The sequence below is a fragment of the Sander lucioperca genome, chromosome 8 (genome assembly GCF_008315115.2).
Source record: "Sander lucioperca isolate FBNREF2018 chromosome 8, SLUC_FBN_1.2, whole genome shotgun sequence".
Lineage (NCBI taxonomy): Eukaryota > Metazoa > Chordata > Actinopteri > Perciformes > Percidae > Sander > Sander lucioperca.
The window spans coordinates 5,842,228-5,861,244 of NC_050180.1; the positions used below are offsets into that span (position 1 = coordinate 5,842,228).

Genomic DNA, 19,017 nt, shown 5'->3' on the forward strand with positions numbered 1-19,017 from the left:
AACATTTAAACCATAACTTAGGGCCCTGTGCAGTAACCCTAAGGACCCCCTGCTGAAAATCACCCCTTTAATGGAAGTTAAGCTCAGCGTTAAGTCCATATATCCTAATTAAATCAGTAATGGCAAAACCAATAAAACAATCCTCTCCCTGGCCTGCAGTTCTGATGGTGTGGTATCTCAGGTATGTCGTGACTTTTGACATGTGACTGCAGACATCAAAGATGACCCAGATGTCAAGGTGATGATGGCAGGGTCGATTCTGAAAAAGGTCAAGTCCCGTTCGTGGAAGAAGCAGCAGCATTTCTGCCTTCTGGAGGACGCCGTGACGATCGTGTACAAGTCCAAATCAGCAGGGAAAGGCCACTCCACTTGTGAGTACCAAAGAGTGTGCGCATGTTTGCATGCATGACATATAAACTGTTGTTTTATTCCTAATGATCTTCCCTGGTCAATCTCTGAATAAATAAACCACATTGTACTGTATAAAGTTCTGTGAAAATTGAATCGTCTTCATAATTAGCTAATCGCATACTTTCAAATCGCAATTTTGATTTGAAAACGATTAATCGTTCAGCCCTAGAGCACGCGTCCAGGGATGCCTTTAAGCGAGCATTAATCCTGCCTCATGTCAGTGGAGGAGAGAGTGTGAGGGCCTGATGGTCTGCAGGCAGTACAGCCGTGATGGCTCTCTCCTGATTGTCCCTGTCAAAGCCTTCATCAAAGTTTGCCTTCATCAAGAGTTTTTGCTCTTCGGTTTTTGTGCTCATTAAACAAAAATTATAACATGTTAATTGGCAAGTTTAAAACATGCAGGTAGGCAAATTGTGTTACCTTCTGACAGAGCCAGGTAGAGCTTGGCAATATGGAGAAAATCAAACATCACAATACTTTTGACCAAATAGCCTACATCAAAGTCGATATTGCGACAATATTGCAGGGTTGACTATTGGTGCTTTCACAAAATAGTTATATATGACTGTAATAGTATATATAGTCAATAGTATAATGACTGGGTAAAGGCAAACAGCTAGAACAGTCTGGTTAGTTCAGAAAATGTCACTTTACTGTAATACAGCCATAAAAACCAGGAAAAGACAATTATCTAAAATTTAAGACGATATAAATGTAAATGGGCTGTATGGACTAGCCCTGCTACACCGTGCAGTGCCCTGCTACGTCATGCTTCCATGACTTCCAGACCTAGAGATTGACATGGTTTTATTTCAGTTAGCCTAATAGCTAGTTTAATTTGCATTGAGAGATGATTTTATGGAAAGTACCCCATGCCAATGTCTAGGTATGGTGAAGGGTATGTGATGATGTGGGGCTATTTTAATTCCAAAGGCCAAGGGAACTTTATCAGGATGCATAGTATCCTGGATCCATGAAATAATAATAATAATAATCTGCCTGCCTCTATGGGAATTTAGCACAGGGGTGTACTTACTTATGCCCCCTGTATTTTAAAGAAGAACATTTACATTATTTATTTACGATACATTATTCATTCACAAAGAAAATTGGTGTCCTTATAGGTTGGATTTTTCCTCATTTTTTTAAATTAAGGCATTAAGATCAATTTCCAAAAGATGATTTTTTTATTCCTCTTTTTAGTTAACTTTAGCATGGGCGTATTAACTTATGCTGAGCACTGCAATATGGAAATATTGCCCAGTCCTAGAGCCAGGCTAGCTCTAAACTTTACTTTAACCATCCACTGATCATGTCTCAGTCTCAATTAGCGACGTGGAGGAGGTGCGCGAGGGCCACCAGTCAGAGGTCCTGCAGAGCACCGCTGAGGAGTTCCCCGCTGAGCTCTGCTTCACCTTGGTCTTTCACGGTCGCCAAGGCAACCTGGACCTTGTGGCCAAGACGCCCGAGGAAGCCAAAGCCTGGATCAAGGGAGTGCGCAAGCTGATTCACAAGGCTCAAACGATGGATGAGAAGGAGAGGCAGGACCAGTATCCTTTTACTGTAGCACTGTGTTCATGGTATGAAAAACAAGTGTTAAATCTGCTGTTAGCTGATATCAAACACTGGCTTTTCTCTGCACAAAGCTTCAAGAAGTCTTGTGAAGTGCGTATCATTCTGAAAAAATGTCAGGTAATGGATTGAAGGTTTATTTATAAGCCTACAAAAAATGTAGTTTGATTTAGAGCCAAACAATTGGAATGACATACACTGTATGATTCTTACACTTTTTAAAAAATATTCGGTTACACTTTACTTGATATCTACATAAAAGTGACATGACACTGTCATGAACCTGTCATAAACATTATAAACAAGTCATAAACGTTTATGACATAACGCTTCTTTTAGTAAGTGTCATTCGGTTTTGTCATGACAAGTTATGGTTAGGGTTAGGGTTCATGTGTCATGACATACTCTTATGTAAATACCTTCAAGTAAAGTGTTACCAAATATTCCTTTAAATGTGTTTAAAAAAATTGTGTTTTTCTATAGAAAAAAACATGTTCTGTGCGAACAGGTTTTAGATTGGTGGTTATTTATAATTTGACGTACTGAGTGTGACTGTTAGTTTGATCTCTTGTTTATGGGAAATGTAGGTGTGTGTAGGTTTGCACATGCATGTGTAGCCCATGTGAGCATGGATAAGTGTTGCATATTGATGTGATTTTACATATATTATTGTAATGGAATGTCTGTGATGTAGTGGAGTTTTCTAATAGAACTCTCCAGCTGATTGTAACTGTACGTTTTTTATTTTTATTTGAATTGTTGTTCCACAACACTTGAGCTGGCGTTTCCCTCAGTATCCTCTCAGGTGGGTCCGCAACTGGTTTCTGAAAGCTGACAAAAACAAAGCTGGGAAGATAAATTTCAAAGAGGTGCAGACACTGCTGAAGATGATGAACGTGGAAATGAAGGAGGGCAGTGCTTTGGATCTGTTCACGGTGAGCTATGAACCTCTTTAGATTGGTAGTTCACTTGTTGCTGCAGTGCATCTGTCTTAGGGCTGCACAATGAATTGCAATTGTATCGAAATCGCGATATGGACTAGTGCCATATCCAAAGTGTAGGGGCGGGGCTGCAATATCCAAATTGTAGGGGCAGGGCTGCAATATTTGTTAGGCAAAATATGTGTCAAACCATTTTGAATTAAGTATTGTGATGCTGCAGAGATGTCCCATCCTAAAAATCTTTTTTTGGTACAGATTCTGGCAAAAATCACACTATAATCATTTTTATTTTAATATTTTTCAAGGAAAATGAGAATAATGATACAAAAATGATCATTTCCTCCAGTATTGTAAATCATATCGCAATTGCAATGTCAGTCAAAAGAATTGCAATCGGATATTTTCCTCATATCATGCAGCCCTAATCTCTCTCTCAAACATCTTTTATAAAATTGATGTGGAGTGAGAAATTTATATTTATTTTAGTTTTGTTTGGGTATGTGTGTGTATGTTTGTGGGTGTATACATGCATGTGTATGTATGTGGGCGTGGATAAGTGTTGCATATTGATGTGATTTCTACATATATTATTGTAATTGAATGTCTGTTATATAATGGGTATGTATTGTGTGTCTAGTGTGGACCCCATGACAGGTAGCTGACTGCTACGGCATCAGCTAATGGGGATCCTTTTAATAAACAATAACAACATATTTAAACAGTGCAACAAAGAAAGCTGATGCTTTATTTCCACAGAGGGCTGACAAGTCTGAGAGTGGCTCTTTGGAAATCGAGCATTTTGTCCATTTCTATAAGATGCTGGCCCAGAGGGATGAAGTGCGGAAGGTGTTCAAGGACTGCTCTGGAGATGGAGAGAATTTACTGTTGGAGGAGCTGGAGACCTTCCTGAGCGTGAAGCAGCACGAGGGAGGGCAGAGTTACCAGCTCGCCAAGATGCTGATCGACCGCTACGAACCATCTGAACCATCTGAACCATCTGAACCATCTGAACGTAAACATGGCCGGTGCTGGAAGTACATTTACTCAAGTAATGTATTTAAGTACAAATTTGAGGCACTTTTCTTTTCATGCCACTTTCTACTTCTACTCCACTACATTTCAGAGAGAAATATTTTTTGTGATACTTTTTTTTTATTAGCACCTTCAGACAAATTTCGTGTGACAGGTAATAGCAGATGGTGCACAAAACAGATAAACACAAATTGAACAAGGCAAGGCAAGGCAGCTTTATTTGTATATCACATTTCAGCAACAGGGCAATTCAAAGTGCTTTACATAAAACATTAAAGAGCAGCGTTGAGCTATCATTTTCTTGGTTGCAGTTGAGCCGGCTAGCCAAATTTTACTCTGTCTCCCAAGCAGGTGTAATTTAGAATTGTCATTAAGTAAAAAAACAATCGGGTCAGTAGGAATTCGACATCCTATCACATCAGATATTATTGATGTTGTTTATATTGTACTTTTTCCTCCACAACATTCATCTGACAGTTTTAGTTACAAGTTAATATTTTTGCACACAAAACACATGTAGTTTATAAAATATTTTTTTATTACAAATTAAACTTCCCAACAATATATAGGCTTACAAATCTTGCTGAAATGATTAGTACATTAAACACTTAGTTGATTAACAGAACTGTTTTCATCGTTTCCAGTTTATTAAAATGTGAGGACATTGAGTTATTTTACATTTAATACTTTAAATACATTTTCCTGATGATACTTACATACTTTTACTTAGGTAACATTTTCAATGGAGGATTTTTACAGTGTGGTAGGCCTTTTAGTACTTTTACTTGAGTAAAGGGTCTGAATACATCTTCCACCAGTGGCTATACTCTGGTTTGTGAACTAGCTGAAACATGCATATTATTGATGCTTTATGAGGACTCACTGTACACTCTTTAGGTTTAGTTTGTCAAGTCAAGTGGAACCAAAGGAAGTAAGTTCTTATCTGAAACCCAAGTCGAACATAAAGATAGTCAGTTGGGTTATAAAGCATTCATTTACATGCAAATTAACCGGTCCAACCTGAATATACACCCCGTCTGCACAAACTCTAATGTAGCTCGTGTTTTGACGTGTCTGCACTCACTTACTCAAGTACTGTACTTAACAACAAATTTGAGGTACTTGTACTTTACTTGAGTCTTTTCTTTTCATGCCACTTTCTACTTCTACTCCGCTACATGTCAGAGAGAAATATTGTATTTTTTACTCCACTACTTTAATCTGACAGCTTTAGTTACTAGTTACTTTCCAAGTTAAGATTTATCCACACAAAACACATGTAGTTTATAAAATATGATGTTTTATTATAAATTAAACTACCCAACAATATTTACGGCCTACAAGTCCAGCTGAAATGATTGGACCATTAATTAATTAGTTGATTGACAGAACAGTACTTTTAATACTTTAAGTAAATTTTCCTGATGATACTTACATACAGTACTTTTACTTAAGTAACATTTTCAATGGGGGACTTTTACTTGTAACAGAGTGTTTTTACAGTGTGGTATTAGTACTAAAACTTCTTCCACTACTGGAGATGGCTGTGACTGACAGCAGTGCATCTTCATGTCACACATGATTTCTGTGGAAAGCCTGGACCTCATTAGGAGTTGCCCAGTTGCACTACTGCCCTGAAATACAGCCGCACATGATTGATGCAATAATAGGAACGTGCGCTAATGTTAAATATGTATTGTGCATAAATATTTAATATTCCTTACTTTCACGTAAGTAACATTTTCAATGCGGGACTTTTACTTTGATACAGAGTATTTTTACAGTGTGGTATTAGTACTTTTACTTAAGTAAAGAATCTCAATACTTCTTCCACCTCTGCCTGCGCTGCCTCTTGATCTGTGACTACTAAAGTCCTCTGTGCAGCCAAGAAGCAACGCATCATGTCGTTAGATGGCTTCCAGAGCTACCTGTGCTCACAGGAGGGCTCCATATTTAAACCTAAGCATCTGGATCTTCACCAGGACATGAGCCAGCCACTTAGCCACTACTTCATCTCCTCCTCACACAACACCTACCTCCTGGAGGACCAGCTGCTAGGACAGAGCAGCCTGGAGGCATACATCAAGTAAGGGCTGCTGCACGCACAGCATGCAACACCCTTTATTCATAGTACGCGCTTTAAAGTCCCATCTTATGCTAATTTGAGGTTCATACTTTTAGGTAGGTATTTTAGGTTTCTACTAGAACATGCGTACATGCTTTAATGTTCAAAAAACATATTATGTTTTTCATACCGTCTGTCTAAATAAACCTGTATTGATCATCTGTCTGAAACACTGTTTTAGCGTCTGTCTCTTTAAGTCCCCCTCTCGAAAAAGCCCAGTCTGCTGTGATTGGTCAGTGTTACCGGGTCTTCCACATCTGTGCTCTTGGAGTCTCTTCACCATCATTGCAGCTGGGGAATGACTGTAACGGCACTGTAGCAGCACTTTCTACCTATATATATATATATATATATATATATATATATATATATACAGGGCATGAAGTTAACTTTTTTGACCACCAGCCACTGTGGCAGGTGGATTTTAAATCCACCTGCCACAGGGACTTTTAACCAGCCACTTTTTTTTTGCGTCATAAAGGTGAAAAACAGGAATTGCTGTGACTCTATGATCCTGTCCTGTCCTATTGATGGTAGCCTACTCGTGAACATTGCGCCGTCATCACGTGCTGTAGTAGGGGGCCCGCCTTGATAATCCTGCATAGGGGCCCAGTGTTGGCTCGTTACGCCACTGCATATAAGAGATGAGATGACTGACAAAATCAGGAGTGGCCTACGCGCACCACAACAACAAAACACTGATGAATGCGCACCATAACACATGAATGTTTTTTGTATAGTTCTTAAAAATAAAAAAATAAATAAAAAGGAAACTTGTTTTGGGGAGAATAATACTTATTACTATTAATTAATTACTCTGGGCTGAGATTTTCTAGGAACCTTACCAAAAAGGCTCAGGATGCTGCAAATGTTGGTAAAATATGAAAAAGGCTGGTGGATTTAAGACACAAAATAATAATTTATTGGATGAATCAAATATGAACATATCTGTCATTGTCAGTGGCTTGTTGATCTTTACATTGTTAGTTAATTTCCTATCCTGGTCTGGGACACACATTCATACGGTTTAATAAAGTACTTATTGGACATTAACTTATCATTGCACTTACAATAACGTAGCTGTCCTCAATTTAGGTCATCCTGTACGTCTCATCTGCGTTTTTTCCTGCATCCACCGTGTGCGTTTGTGTGTGTGTCTGTGCGTGCGTGTGTTTGTGTGTGTGTCTGTGTGTGTGTTTGTGTGTGATTGTGTGTGCGCGTCAGTCGGGGGGAAACGGAGCAGTCCCGCCCGCTGCAGAGAGCCGACAATTTGAAACAGCAGCGCTGACTTTAGAGTGAAAAATCGTTACAGCGTACATTGATGTTAAAATGTATACATGTTGGCAGGACGGTCTGAAATGTTTTGCATGGTCTTTCGCTGTATGTTTTGTTGGTAAATGTGAGATGTTCGAGTCACACACACACGTCTCGTCTTCATATCAGAAACTAGGAAATGAATTTGACCCGTTCTCACTCCCGCTTGGTCAGTGTCTGCACATGGGACTGCTGGGATTGTGTGAGTAATGAAAATGCGATAGGGGGCCCCGGCTGTCAATCAATGTCTTCCAGTGATGCGGGCCCCTGATTGGACCAGGCCCGTAAGCAACCGTGTACCCTGCTTACCGATAGTTACGAGTCTGAATCACTCAATTCTCATTGGCTACCCGCCAATGTGGCAGGTAGATTGATAGTTTCGCGGGTGCCAATTTCATGCCCTGTATATATATATATATATATATATATATATAGTATAGTTGTGACATCACAACCGTGTGGAAGACAGCTTGTCTAAAGGCACAGTTTCTAAATACAGCATGTGTCCATTTGTCTGTGGATTGAGCATTTTGATACTTTAACAGTATTTATATAGCACCTCGACCTGCTTAGACTAGAAAAAGACATGGCAATCTCACTTTCTTTACAATATGGGATCTTTAATTGAAACAGAGGATAGGCAATCACAGTAAAGTGAATTTAGTGTATTTATCAGAGTTGAGTGACCAACTTGACAGAAGGTTGACTTTCTTAGCTTAAAATTAAAGCTTGGTGTGTGTGTGTGTGTGTGTGTGTGTGTGTAGGGCCCTGAAGAGAGGCTGCCGTTGTGTAGAGGTGGACTGCTGGGACGGCAGTGATGGTGAACCCATTGTGTACCATGGTCACACTTGGACTTCCAAGATTCTTTTTAGAGATGTAATTTCAACTCTGAAGGAATACGCCTTCAAGGTGAGCAGCACTAGCACTATTTGCTTATAAAGGGTTGGCTTACTCAAATAACAAAGAAAACATATTTCATCACTTACTCCTAACGGTATTTATGGAATTAATAGGTTTAATTAGAATGAATGCCATTGAAAAGTTGAATAATACCAATGCCATATGTAAAAAAAAGAAAAGAAAAAGTAGAATATTTTAAAAGAAATTAAACTTTTTCCCAGTAATTTCTGGTCTCAGGTGATTGGAGATCCTGTCACTCAAGGCTTACATGGCCAAATGTGTAAGTCTGATTGCTTCTATAGTAACATGTCTGGGACCTGCACAAATGTTCCTACATTTTAACTTAAAAGTATGTATGAAGAGTGAAAATTGTGGAAATAGGAGCAAGACTTATTTGTAGAAGTTTTTAAAACTCCTCTCCTCCTCTCCATTTTAGCTGTGATATCGCCCTCTCTAGCTCTGAACATTACATCCAATACACACTTATGTAAAAAAAATTGAGAAGGGCATTTTTACTAAGCTTCAAAGAAGGTGGAGTATTTTTTAAGTTTTAATATGATTTGAAAGTTGAATAATACCCGTAATGTATAAAAGATGTGAGACATTTTAAAGTTTGAATGGAGTTTCTAGCTGAAAGCATTTTTGGGCAGACATGGGGGACTCGAGTCACATGACGCATGATTTTAGGACTTGAGACTTGCTTGATAAACATTCATAAAAGACTCGACTTGACTTTGACTCAATATTCATGACTTAAGACTTGACTTAGACTTGAGTCAAATGACTTGAAATGAATTGATTTTCTGTTTAATAAATATATATTTTTTCCCCTCTGATATTGAGGAGGAGTTAACTTTACGATTTTAGTGCTATTGCATGCGCGGGAACCCGTTGATATGATGACGCGGCACACGGCAGCAGACCTGCACTAAACAAGACTGGCTACGGCTAGTAACTTAACGTCATGGATCCCTCTGCACTGAAAATAATAAAGTTTGGCTATAAGGATTACACATCTGACCAGGCAAAGAAGAACCAAACTGTCTGCAGTACAACAATTTCCAACGTCAACCACCACCACGTCAAATTTAATCAGACACTTTAAATCGGGAGAGATTCGGGTTCCAGTCCCCATATTCAGCTGAACCACTATTTGGACGTTTGTGATGGACAGAACTCCCTTCAGTTTTGGGTCATGAATAAGCACACCCTCCCCTCTTTGTTCAAGGTGGCTGCAAGAGCGAATAAAACTAGGCACACACATACATACATATTACACACAACACAAACTGCACTCTCTTTCTCTCTCTCTCTCTCTCTCTCTCTCTCTCTCTCGCACACACGCACGCACGCACGCACGCACACACGCAGACATAAGTATGTGAATAAAGCTAGGCACACATACACACCCAACACACTCTGCACTCTCACACACACGCACATACACACATTCACTCACCAATATTAATAACCTTTCACTCACTCTCTCACACACGCACACATTCACTCACAAATACACTGACAAATATGAACATATGCTATCCATTCCATGTGATACATACACTGAGTCAATCTCTCCAAATTACGCAACGGTGGTGGGATTCAGCTACTCTTAAAGAATGTTGTTTTTTTCTTTAAGAGAAGGAAAGGTTAAAGGATGTGTTTCTGTCCCATAAAAGTGAGGCATGTTTGAAGAATATTATTTGAAACCATTATACTTGAATTGTTTGAATGAATTTCATGATTTGATGTCATGTTTGAGGCATATTGAACAAATATGTATGCTGTGCTTTTATCTGTATAAATTTAAACTGTTCAGATGTATGTGGCTTGGAGGCAATGCCTTTTGAATATTGAGTAGGGTAAAATGCAAATAAAACTCCAGCAGTTCATAACCACTGTCTTTAGCTTGTTTAAAAATGGAAACTTTTGTATGACTTGACTTGACTTGACTTGACTTGACCAAAGCTATGACTTGACTTGCTTGATTGTCACAAAAATGACTTGGACTTGCTTGAGACTTGAAGGTTAAGACTTGAGACTTACTTGTGACTTGCCCATGTGTGACTTACTCCCATCTCTGTGAATGGGTATGCAATAAAAAAGTATGAAAAAGTGTGCAAATGTATAGATTTTGAACAATTTCCTAGAAAACATTGAATATTTCTGAAAGTATGAAAGATATTAATATGACAAGTAATAGCACACATGTCCTAAATGAGCTGAATGTTTGAATGAGGTTTCTACATAGAGAAATGTGGAAGGGGTTAAAAGGCTACTGAGGTATAAAAATGAAGAGAATTGTAGAAGAACATTGTGGTTGTGAATGCTTATAAGACAGAATAATAATAATAATAATAATAATAATAATAATAATAATAATAATAATAATAATAATAATACAGATAAGCTTTAAAAGCCAGTATTGTGTCTTTTCTTTCCTGTTTGATAGGCATCGGACTTCCCAGTCATTCTGTCTATTGAGAATCACTGTGGTGTGGGGCAGCAGACAGTCATGGCCCAGCACCTTAGCAAAATCCTGGGTGACACACTACTGACCACCCTTCTGGATGGGCAGGTCCCTCAACAGCTTCCTTCTCCACAGGTTACAATCTGTTTGGGTTTTGTTCATATATACACTTCAGAGGGCGAGGCACCGAGGGATTCATTTTTATTTTTTTTAACCAATTGTGGCAGGCAGTTAAGTTGCGGGCCCTGTTAACCAGTGTTACCCAAAGATGCTGACAACACAACCCTGCTAATTTCACCCAAGGAAATAATGTCTACTTCAGACCTCAGCTTACCAGGACTAGCAACTCAAATGCATTCAGATTTGTTATAGGCAGGAGACGTGGTTCCATTAATGAACCTTTATCACAATAAGCAAATTACCACATTAACAACAGTGAAATTCTAAGAAAGCCTTATGTTAGTATTTAGCTCAAAGCACTGCTGTTTCTAAGTAGAGCTGTTGCGGCTGTAAGCAGTCCAACAAAGTGCTGCCGCGAGGGACTAAACTCTGGGAGATGCATAAACACACTGTGACGCGCTCAGGTTGTATTGCAATGATTTATTCCTCCACACGTGAAATACAACTAGCACTGCAGTTACCAAATGTAAAGTTACTTTGGGAGTCGAAATAAGTGTGTTAGTGCGGCGGTCAACAGAAAGTGTTCGCTCCCAGGCTCACCCCCTCTCTGTCAAAGCCCAAAAAACAGGTGAAGCAAACAAATATATTATCACTTCCGCTCAAACCGCGATGAAAACGTCCACCACCTACAATATAAGTGCACAATATAATAATCAATAAATAATATAAATGAGACCATAAACAACATACAATATGTAGCTCCTACAAGAGCCATACAGAGTCTTGTTTCATCTTAAAATAGTGTAGTGTGGCTTTTACATGCTGTTTGTATATTGTAGTTTTAATGTGAACACCTCATTTTGGTGATTTTGAGGTCTCCCTGGACCCTACTTTCCAATGTATTTGTGTCAAAGGGAAATTGGTCAAGAATAAAGCAAGACCACTGCAGTTGGCAGCGGCGAAAACAAGCTATAATGTTACGTTAATGGGCAATTGCGCAACTTCAATTTTGTGTCTGAGTGACAACATTCAGAAAAGGATCCCTACAGAGATAGACCGTTTTGTTAAAGGGTAAGATCCTTTTTGTTTAACATGAAACATCCCCGAAATCGCTATCGCCAAACCCACCAGACTCCATGTAAATAAGTGACGAAACTGGACGAACATTTGAAGAAATGAGAGAATGAGAGAAAATGAGCATAATATGAGCACTTTAAGTTACATGTTTCGTGGTTATGTTACATTTATTCATGCATTAAAGGGATAGTTCTGATTTTTTGAAGTGGGGTTGTATGAGCTACTTCTCCATAGTCAGTGTGTTAGCTACAGTAGATGGAGGTCAGCACACCCCCAGTTTAGAGAAGCAGGCACGAGTACTGACACAAGCTGAGCATTATACTGCTGTGGACAGGGGCAGCAACTAAATGTATTGTATGAAACTTAGGTATAATTTAGAATATAGACATTTTAAAGATGAATGGTTTGTGTGTGGCCTGCTCTGCATCTACCACTGAAAGCATAACCATAGTATAAATTCCAAACTCTCTTCCATTAGAGCACTTACGGCAATCAATGCTAACTTGAAGTAATGGCAGATCAATCCTGCGATGAATTCCATTGAGGATTTTGGCAATTAAATAGGTGCAATGCTGCGTTTAGTTGGGAGACAGCAAAGTGCAGGAAGATGGACCACCTTCATGAGCAGTCTGGGTACTCAGCCCATTGAACTAACATGAATGAATGGGTTTCTTTATCTAACTGGGTTAAATGAAGTTCTTAAATCTACTCATTTGTACTTTCAAATGAACAGACAAATACTGCAAATAAAGTGGAGTCGATTATCACGTACAGCATGCAGACAAACAGCTCTCACCGATCTGTGCCTGTGTTGGTGTTCATTCCAGGAATTGAAAGGCAAGATTTTGCTGAAAGCCAAGAAGCTTAACAATCCAGAAGACTGTCTCGATGGAACCCAGACAGATGAAGTAAGCGACGAAGAAGCAGAAGATGCAGAGAGCCCGTCTACAGGGAAGCCACCTGCTAGGAAGGTACATCAACCTGATACTTTATGAGATCTTAGATCCCTTAATGTTGGATTCAAGAAAGCGACTTTATTTCTTGTAGCATGATTTGACCATGCTTCTTAAATATACATGTTTTCCTTTACAGATAGTGGAAGTAGAGAAGACAGGGAATGCTATAAAAAGTGATTGTAAATCAAGACAGAAGCGTATGGAGCTTGATTGTAGAGAGAGACAGGAAGCTGGGTTGGGACATAAGAGACAGCGAGGCGAGACTGGAGTAGAAGAAGGGAGATAGTGAAAAGAAACAGGAAACTTATTTAAAAGAAGACAGATATGGGAGAAAGAAAACAGCATCCAATGTCCGTTGCCTTAGCTGTGGGAAAAAAGCTCAGTGTCCTCTGAGGAAATAGCTATTAGAAAATATCTAAATTATAAAAGTGAAATGCTCAGTGCAGCTGCTGAGAAGCGAGACATGAACTGGAAGCATCTGTGGCTTTAATAATTTAATCAGAGGTGAGATTTATTAGCTGCATTAAAGCTTTGGTTGAGCTAAATTCATCTTTAAGATTTGTTGTTATTGCTGTAATTTATAGGCCAGTTATTAAATAATAATAATAATCCCCAATAAATGACTTATCCACATAAAGAATCAAAGTAACAGTGTGAAAAAAGTTGGAAGTAAGAAAACAGATACCTGTTTTTTAGTCCACAACAAAAACTGTTAAAATAAAATGTAAAAATGCATCAATACAGTAATACGTACTTAGGAATGTGTCCCAAATTGAAATAAAACAGCTGTGGCTGACAGAAAATGGACATTTTCCTTGAAAATCAACGACAAGCATGTTAACATCACTAATAAATACTCAGTAATTAGCTCAATATTTGTATACAAATATATACAACTGATACAGTATGTAGTGCTGAGTAAAAAAATACTCCGTACTTTGGTCCGTATGGGGACTTGAACCAGTGACCCTCCGCTTCTCAACCCAACTTCCTGCAGACTGAGGTACTGCCACCTGCATATATATCTGCATAATAATATCCACATAATAGTGTAATAATTGCTGATATTGAGTGAAGACAACACTTGAATATGTCCGTATCAGAGGAATGAAACCAGATGGAAGCTGCTTATTTAAAATAGTTGCAAATTTTCATGCAAATATTAGAAGATATTGGAAACCCCTTGATACTGTATGAAGTGTATGTATCTATTGCTTTGCATGGGTTCATAAAGAAGTGACAAATAAGGTCAAGACTCATATCATCATCAGATAGTTATGAATGAGATAGTTAGGAAACATCATTTTTTCCTGTTTTTAATTTGAATAAAAGCATGCTCATTTATAACTACTGTAGTTGTTGTTGTGGTGTGGTTACATCATGATAATGTCCTGGCAATTACGTGGAAATTCCCAAACATTCATTACGCAGCTCTTACCTTACAATGATGCAATACTTTACACCAAACAAGTTCCACATTTCTGATATTGTGGGAAATAAATAAATAAACCAAACTTATTTTAGTCTAGTAACTTGCTATTTTGTTTAAATTAAGGACAAATTAGTTTGCAATTATTGCTGTATTTTCCGGAACTTTTCCCCCCCACTATTTTGTTGCAGTTTGTTGGTTGTGGACAAATTACCAGGTCATTATTATTGACTCACTAGCCTCTAATTTACAGGGATACGGTGACCCATAGCTGCTCACCCCTAGATGTTATTAATGTTTAAAGTGATGGCAATAGGATTTCTTTGTTGATTAATTTTACATTTTATTCGCCCATTTTGCAGAAGTCCAAACTGTCCAAGGAGCTGTCGGACTTGGTGGTTTACTGCAAGAGTGTGCACTTCCGTGACTTTGAGCATGCTCGTTCAAACGCCAAATGCTATGAGATATCCTCGTTCTCTGAGAAAAAGGCCAAGGCGCTTGCTAAGGATGAAGGTACATGAACATGAAGGGAACAGTGGACAACTTTAAAATCTTAAGTGCATTTCATATCCCTCAGATAAAATAATATCAGTTTCATGACTATAAAATGTTATCCATGTGTTACAAAGTAGTATCTTTCTTTTGACATTTTTTATATTATTTATAACTGTCCCTGAGTCATAGATAGAGGAACACGTAGCTTCTCTGTGTTCATGCTGTATCAGGGGTCTCCAACATGTAGCTTTCCAGTAGCTCGCCAATAGGTTGACAAACTGAGACACAAAATGACCATCATATTAAAAGTGAGGTAGCTAACTTTGTGGGCCACAGAAGTGAAATGTGGTAATGTTTTCTTGGACCCTGATGGGAATATTTTCAGTGATGTAGCTAACTATGTGGGCTAAAAGAAATGTAAAATAAGTCATGCACCTTGACGTGAAGTGAAGATTTTTCATAAGCTTTGGTTATTGCAATTTCATACGTGTACAAACAGTAGCTTCACTCAGCTTATGTGTGCTATGTAATTAAATGTGAGCGATGTGATGCATGTAGCTCTTGGCCACTTCAGTAGCCCTTAGATGAAGTACGGTTGGAGACCCCTGTGCTATAGAAATAGAGTGGCTTTATTCTCTTTAAACCTCTCCTCAGGGACAGATTTTGTGCAGTACAACACACGTTGTGTTAGAGTGTAAGATGCTTTGTGTTTAACAAAAAAACATCCCCAAAATCGCTATCGCCAAACCCACCAAACTCCATTTGGACAAAAACATAATGATAATAATTTTATCATGATAAAACACACTTCATTCAAAGTCGACAGAAAGTCGATCAAAAGTTGCATTGGTTTGTCTTTCCACAGTTTCAACAATCACTAATTAGTTTGAAATAAACCCTTAATTCACCCTAGCCATGTGCCGATATGCTGGATCTAGATCTGTACACGCTAAACAAGTCTGGTGGGTTTGGCGATAGTGATTTCAGCGCTCTTTCTTGTTAAATTATTATATCATTTACAACTGTACCTGAGAATGGGTAGAGGAACACGTTTCTCTGTGTTTACGCTATAGAAATTGAGTGGCTTTATTAACTTTAAACCTCTCCTCAGGAACAGATTTTGTGCGGTACAACACTCGGCAGCTGAGCAGGATCTACCCCAATGGCCTCAGCGGGGCCATTTCCTCTAACTACAACCCCCAGGAGATGTGGAATGTGGGCTGCCAGATAGGTGAGGGGAAGGGTGATGTCCCCCTCTGCTGGTTACACCAAACTTACTTATAAACTTACTTACCTCTGAAATCCCCAATGTCCCCTGTTTCCAATCTTAATGAGTGTTCTGATGGCCACAAACAAGCAATTTCATGTATTATTTCAGCCACGTGTATTGAAGTGCTTTCAGGATCAGAAAGACTGAATTGTGCTTTTGATACTTAGGATTCAGGGTATGGATGTATACAGGGTCAGTGCTGTCAACTGAGCCATTTGGTTACAGTTTAATCTGCCAAATATGAGTAGCACTTAACATAACATACAACTTTAACATAAGATAGTGCTGTCGCTGCTGGATGAAAACCTTGTATATTCCCAATGCAAAATCAAAATCAAGAAAGGACAAATAAAGGTTCTTTTTGATTTGGTTGTTGGTTTCAAAAGCCAAACTTGTCACAGAATCTTCCTAACCCAAAGAAAGGCACACACTCCAGGGAAATGCATAAATATAATGTATAAATCATAATTGACAGTAGACAGTGATAGCAAACATGGTCCCCAGCCAAAATTGAACCAGGAACATTTTGGTATGTAGCTTATATCACTATTTGAACATGGAAATAACCATGTGACAATTTTTGACATGTGGCCCTAATCCTCTTCTGTAAGGGCCAGACACAGAGCAGCTGGAGCAGTTTAACAGGACAGATGTTTCCTGTCATCAGGACTAAACCGACGCCGTCTGTTCTGGATGAAAGGCTGGACTTGTCACATGAACTTTGATAGCTAGATAGAATACTCTGAGTCTAGGAAATCATGGGATACAGCCTGCCAAGAAACAGCACAGTAAATTGCATTATTTTCCTTCTCCGTCTTTCCCAAAGTGGCTCTGAACTTCCAGACAGCTGGTCTGGAAATGGACCTGAATGATGGGCTGTTCAGGCAGAACGGCTGCTGCGGCTACGTCCTCAAGCCTGACTTCATGAGAGACAGTAACACTCAGTTCAGTCCAGACAAACCCGAGGAGCGGCAAGGCTACAAACCCCTCCGCTTATCCATACAGGTTCAAAACTGCACAACAGTAGTTTGTTTGTCAGTGTGTGAATTTGAGGCAGGGTGTTGCAGAAAACTAGCATGAAAACCACTGAATAACAAAGAAAAAAGACACAAATTGTTCTTCTTCTGTGCAAGTACAGTACAGTGGTGTCTGTATCTAATAGGCAAATATGTGTGTGTGTTCATCAGGTGATAAGTGGGCAGCAGCTACCAAAGGTGAATCAGAAAGAGGGCTCTATTGTAGACCCCCTGGTCAGAGTGCAGATTTTTGGAGTGCCAGGGGACCAGCGCGTGAAAGAGACCCCTTACATTAACAACAACGGTGAGTTTTCTCTGCTTCATTTATATAGATAGTTTTGATGTTATAAGAGCCAGGATGTAAAAGAAAAAAGTACTTGTTGTTGCTTATTGCTCTTCTGCATGTGTGCATGTTTAAAAAAAAAAAAGAGGCTATCATTCTGTGTTGCTTGGCTGTTTTGTTGCTTGCTCATGTGTATACTGTTGATGTATTAACGTACTAATGTCTTGCTGCTTCCCGTTGCTCTGCATGTCTTCTCAAGGAGGCTTATTTTGTTGCTGTTGCTGTCTTTATGGCGTCTTGTTGTCTTCTGTCCGTACATTTTAACCCATAAAATTGTCTAGCCGTTTCCTGTTGCTCTGGTCTCAAAACATCTGGCCAAAGGAGTTGAAAATCAGCCAGATGACTAACACTGGCACATTCACAGAAATGGTGAATGTGTTGAATGTTAATATGCCTTGTCCTTGAAATGAAAGTACAAAGTGCAAGTGTGAAACCTGCAAGATGAATTGAAAAATAATTGTGCAAATAAAAGTCCCATCCCAGTTGGTCGTACTCACTGCTCTACTGCCCTCTACCTGCAGGTTTTAACCCAGTGTGGAATAAAACTTTACATTTTGTCATCCACACCCCCGAGTTGGCCCTGGTTCGCTTTGAGGTGGAGGACCACGATAGGGCGTCCAGGAACGACTTCATCGGACAGTTCACTCTTCCGTTTACGTGCATCCAAGCAGGTGAGCAAAGAGACAGCTCGCTGCAGTATTTATTAAATATGTACATTCAATCATATGTTGCATCACATACCAGATGCAGGAGAACTGAATACCACTCTCTTAGAAAGCTTTTTCTTCACCGAAGTCTTCTCAACACCTTTCCCCTTCTCAGGATATCGTCACATACATCTGCTCTCCAAAGATGGAATAGCTATCCCTCCCGCCTCCCTCTTTGTCAACATCAGCATCTCAGCGCTCACATGAAGAAGTCATATCTGAATATGGATATGAAGCCAGAGGCGCTCTGTACCTAAAATAACTGAAAGTGTAATAATTAGAATGTTTAAAAAAAAAAAACATTCCCTACTATCATAAAGGACTCAGAACTTTGCATCATGTTGGGATAATCTTATTTCTATTTAATGTACAAATTCCACATGGTTATGTTGTGTATAATGTAAATGTTTGTATACTGTATATAGGCCTGTAAATACATTTTCTGAATGGTTCAACATCCGTGACTCATTCATTGTTCAAGTTCGTTAATTCACTTTATATACTTTAGTTCTTTATCGCAAGCAAATATTAAAAAGGACTTGAAATAAAACAAAACATGGTTTCTTTTTCACAGAGCACACCTTCCTTTCAATCCACATTCTCTCACTTAACATGTACTCATGTGTTTTATTAGCCTTTTACAGTATATTCAAACCAAGTGGTCAATATGTCACTGTTCCAACAAGTTCTCCAATCCATACGATGATATCGGTCGTTTATTCCTACCATCTTATACGACACAAAACAAAATATGACCTTATATCTAAACCCGGTGTGCAGTGTTTTTAACCCGATTTGTTCAGGTCCTACCTCAGGCTCTGTCACAGGTGATACCCAAT

At 38.9% G+C, this 19,017-nt stretch overlaps 1 protein-coding gene across 1 annotated transcript; it reads left to right on the top strand.

The window, feature by feature from the left end:
• Nucleotides 1-1,856: 1,856 nt before the first annotated feature.
• LOC116036882 (1-phosphatidylinositol 4,5-bisphosphate phosphodiesterase delta-4-like) lies at nt 1,857-18,399 on the top strand. The gene is made up of 13 exons (XM_036004291.1): nt 1,857-1,961; nt 2,789-2,918; nt 3,741-3,972; nt 5,829-6,042; nt 8,160-8,304; nt 10,748-10,900; nt 12,790-12,933; nt 14,710-14,860; nt 15,954-16,073; nt 16,939-17,117; nt 17,300-17,432; nt 17,993-18,142; nt 18,294-18,399. Exons 1-13 carry the CDS (start codon nt 1,936-1,938, stop codon nt 18,383-18,385), a joined length of 1,869 nt encoding a protein of 622 aa, XP_035860184.1. The 5' UTR covers nt 1,857-1,935; the 3' UTR covers nt 18,386-18,399.
• Nucleotides 18,400-19,017: the final 618 nt, after the last annotated feature.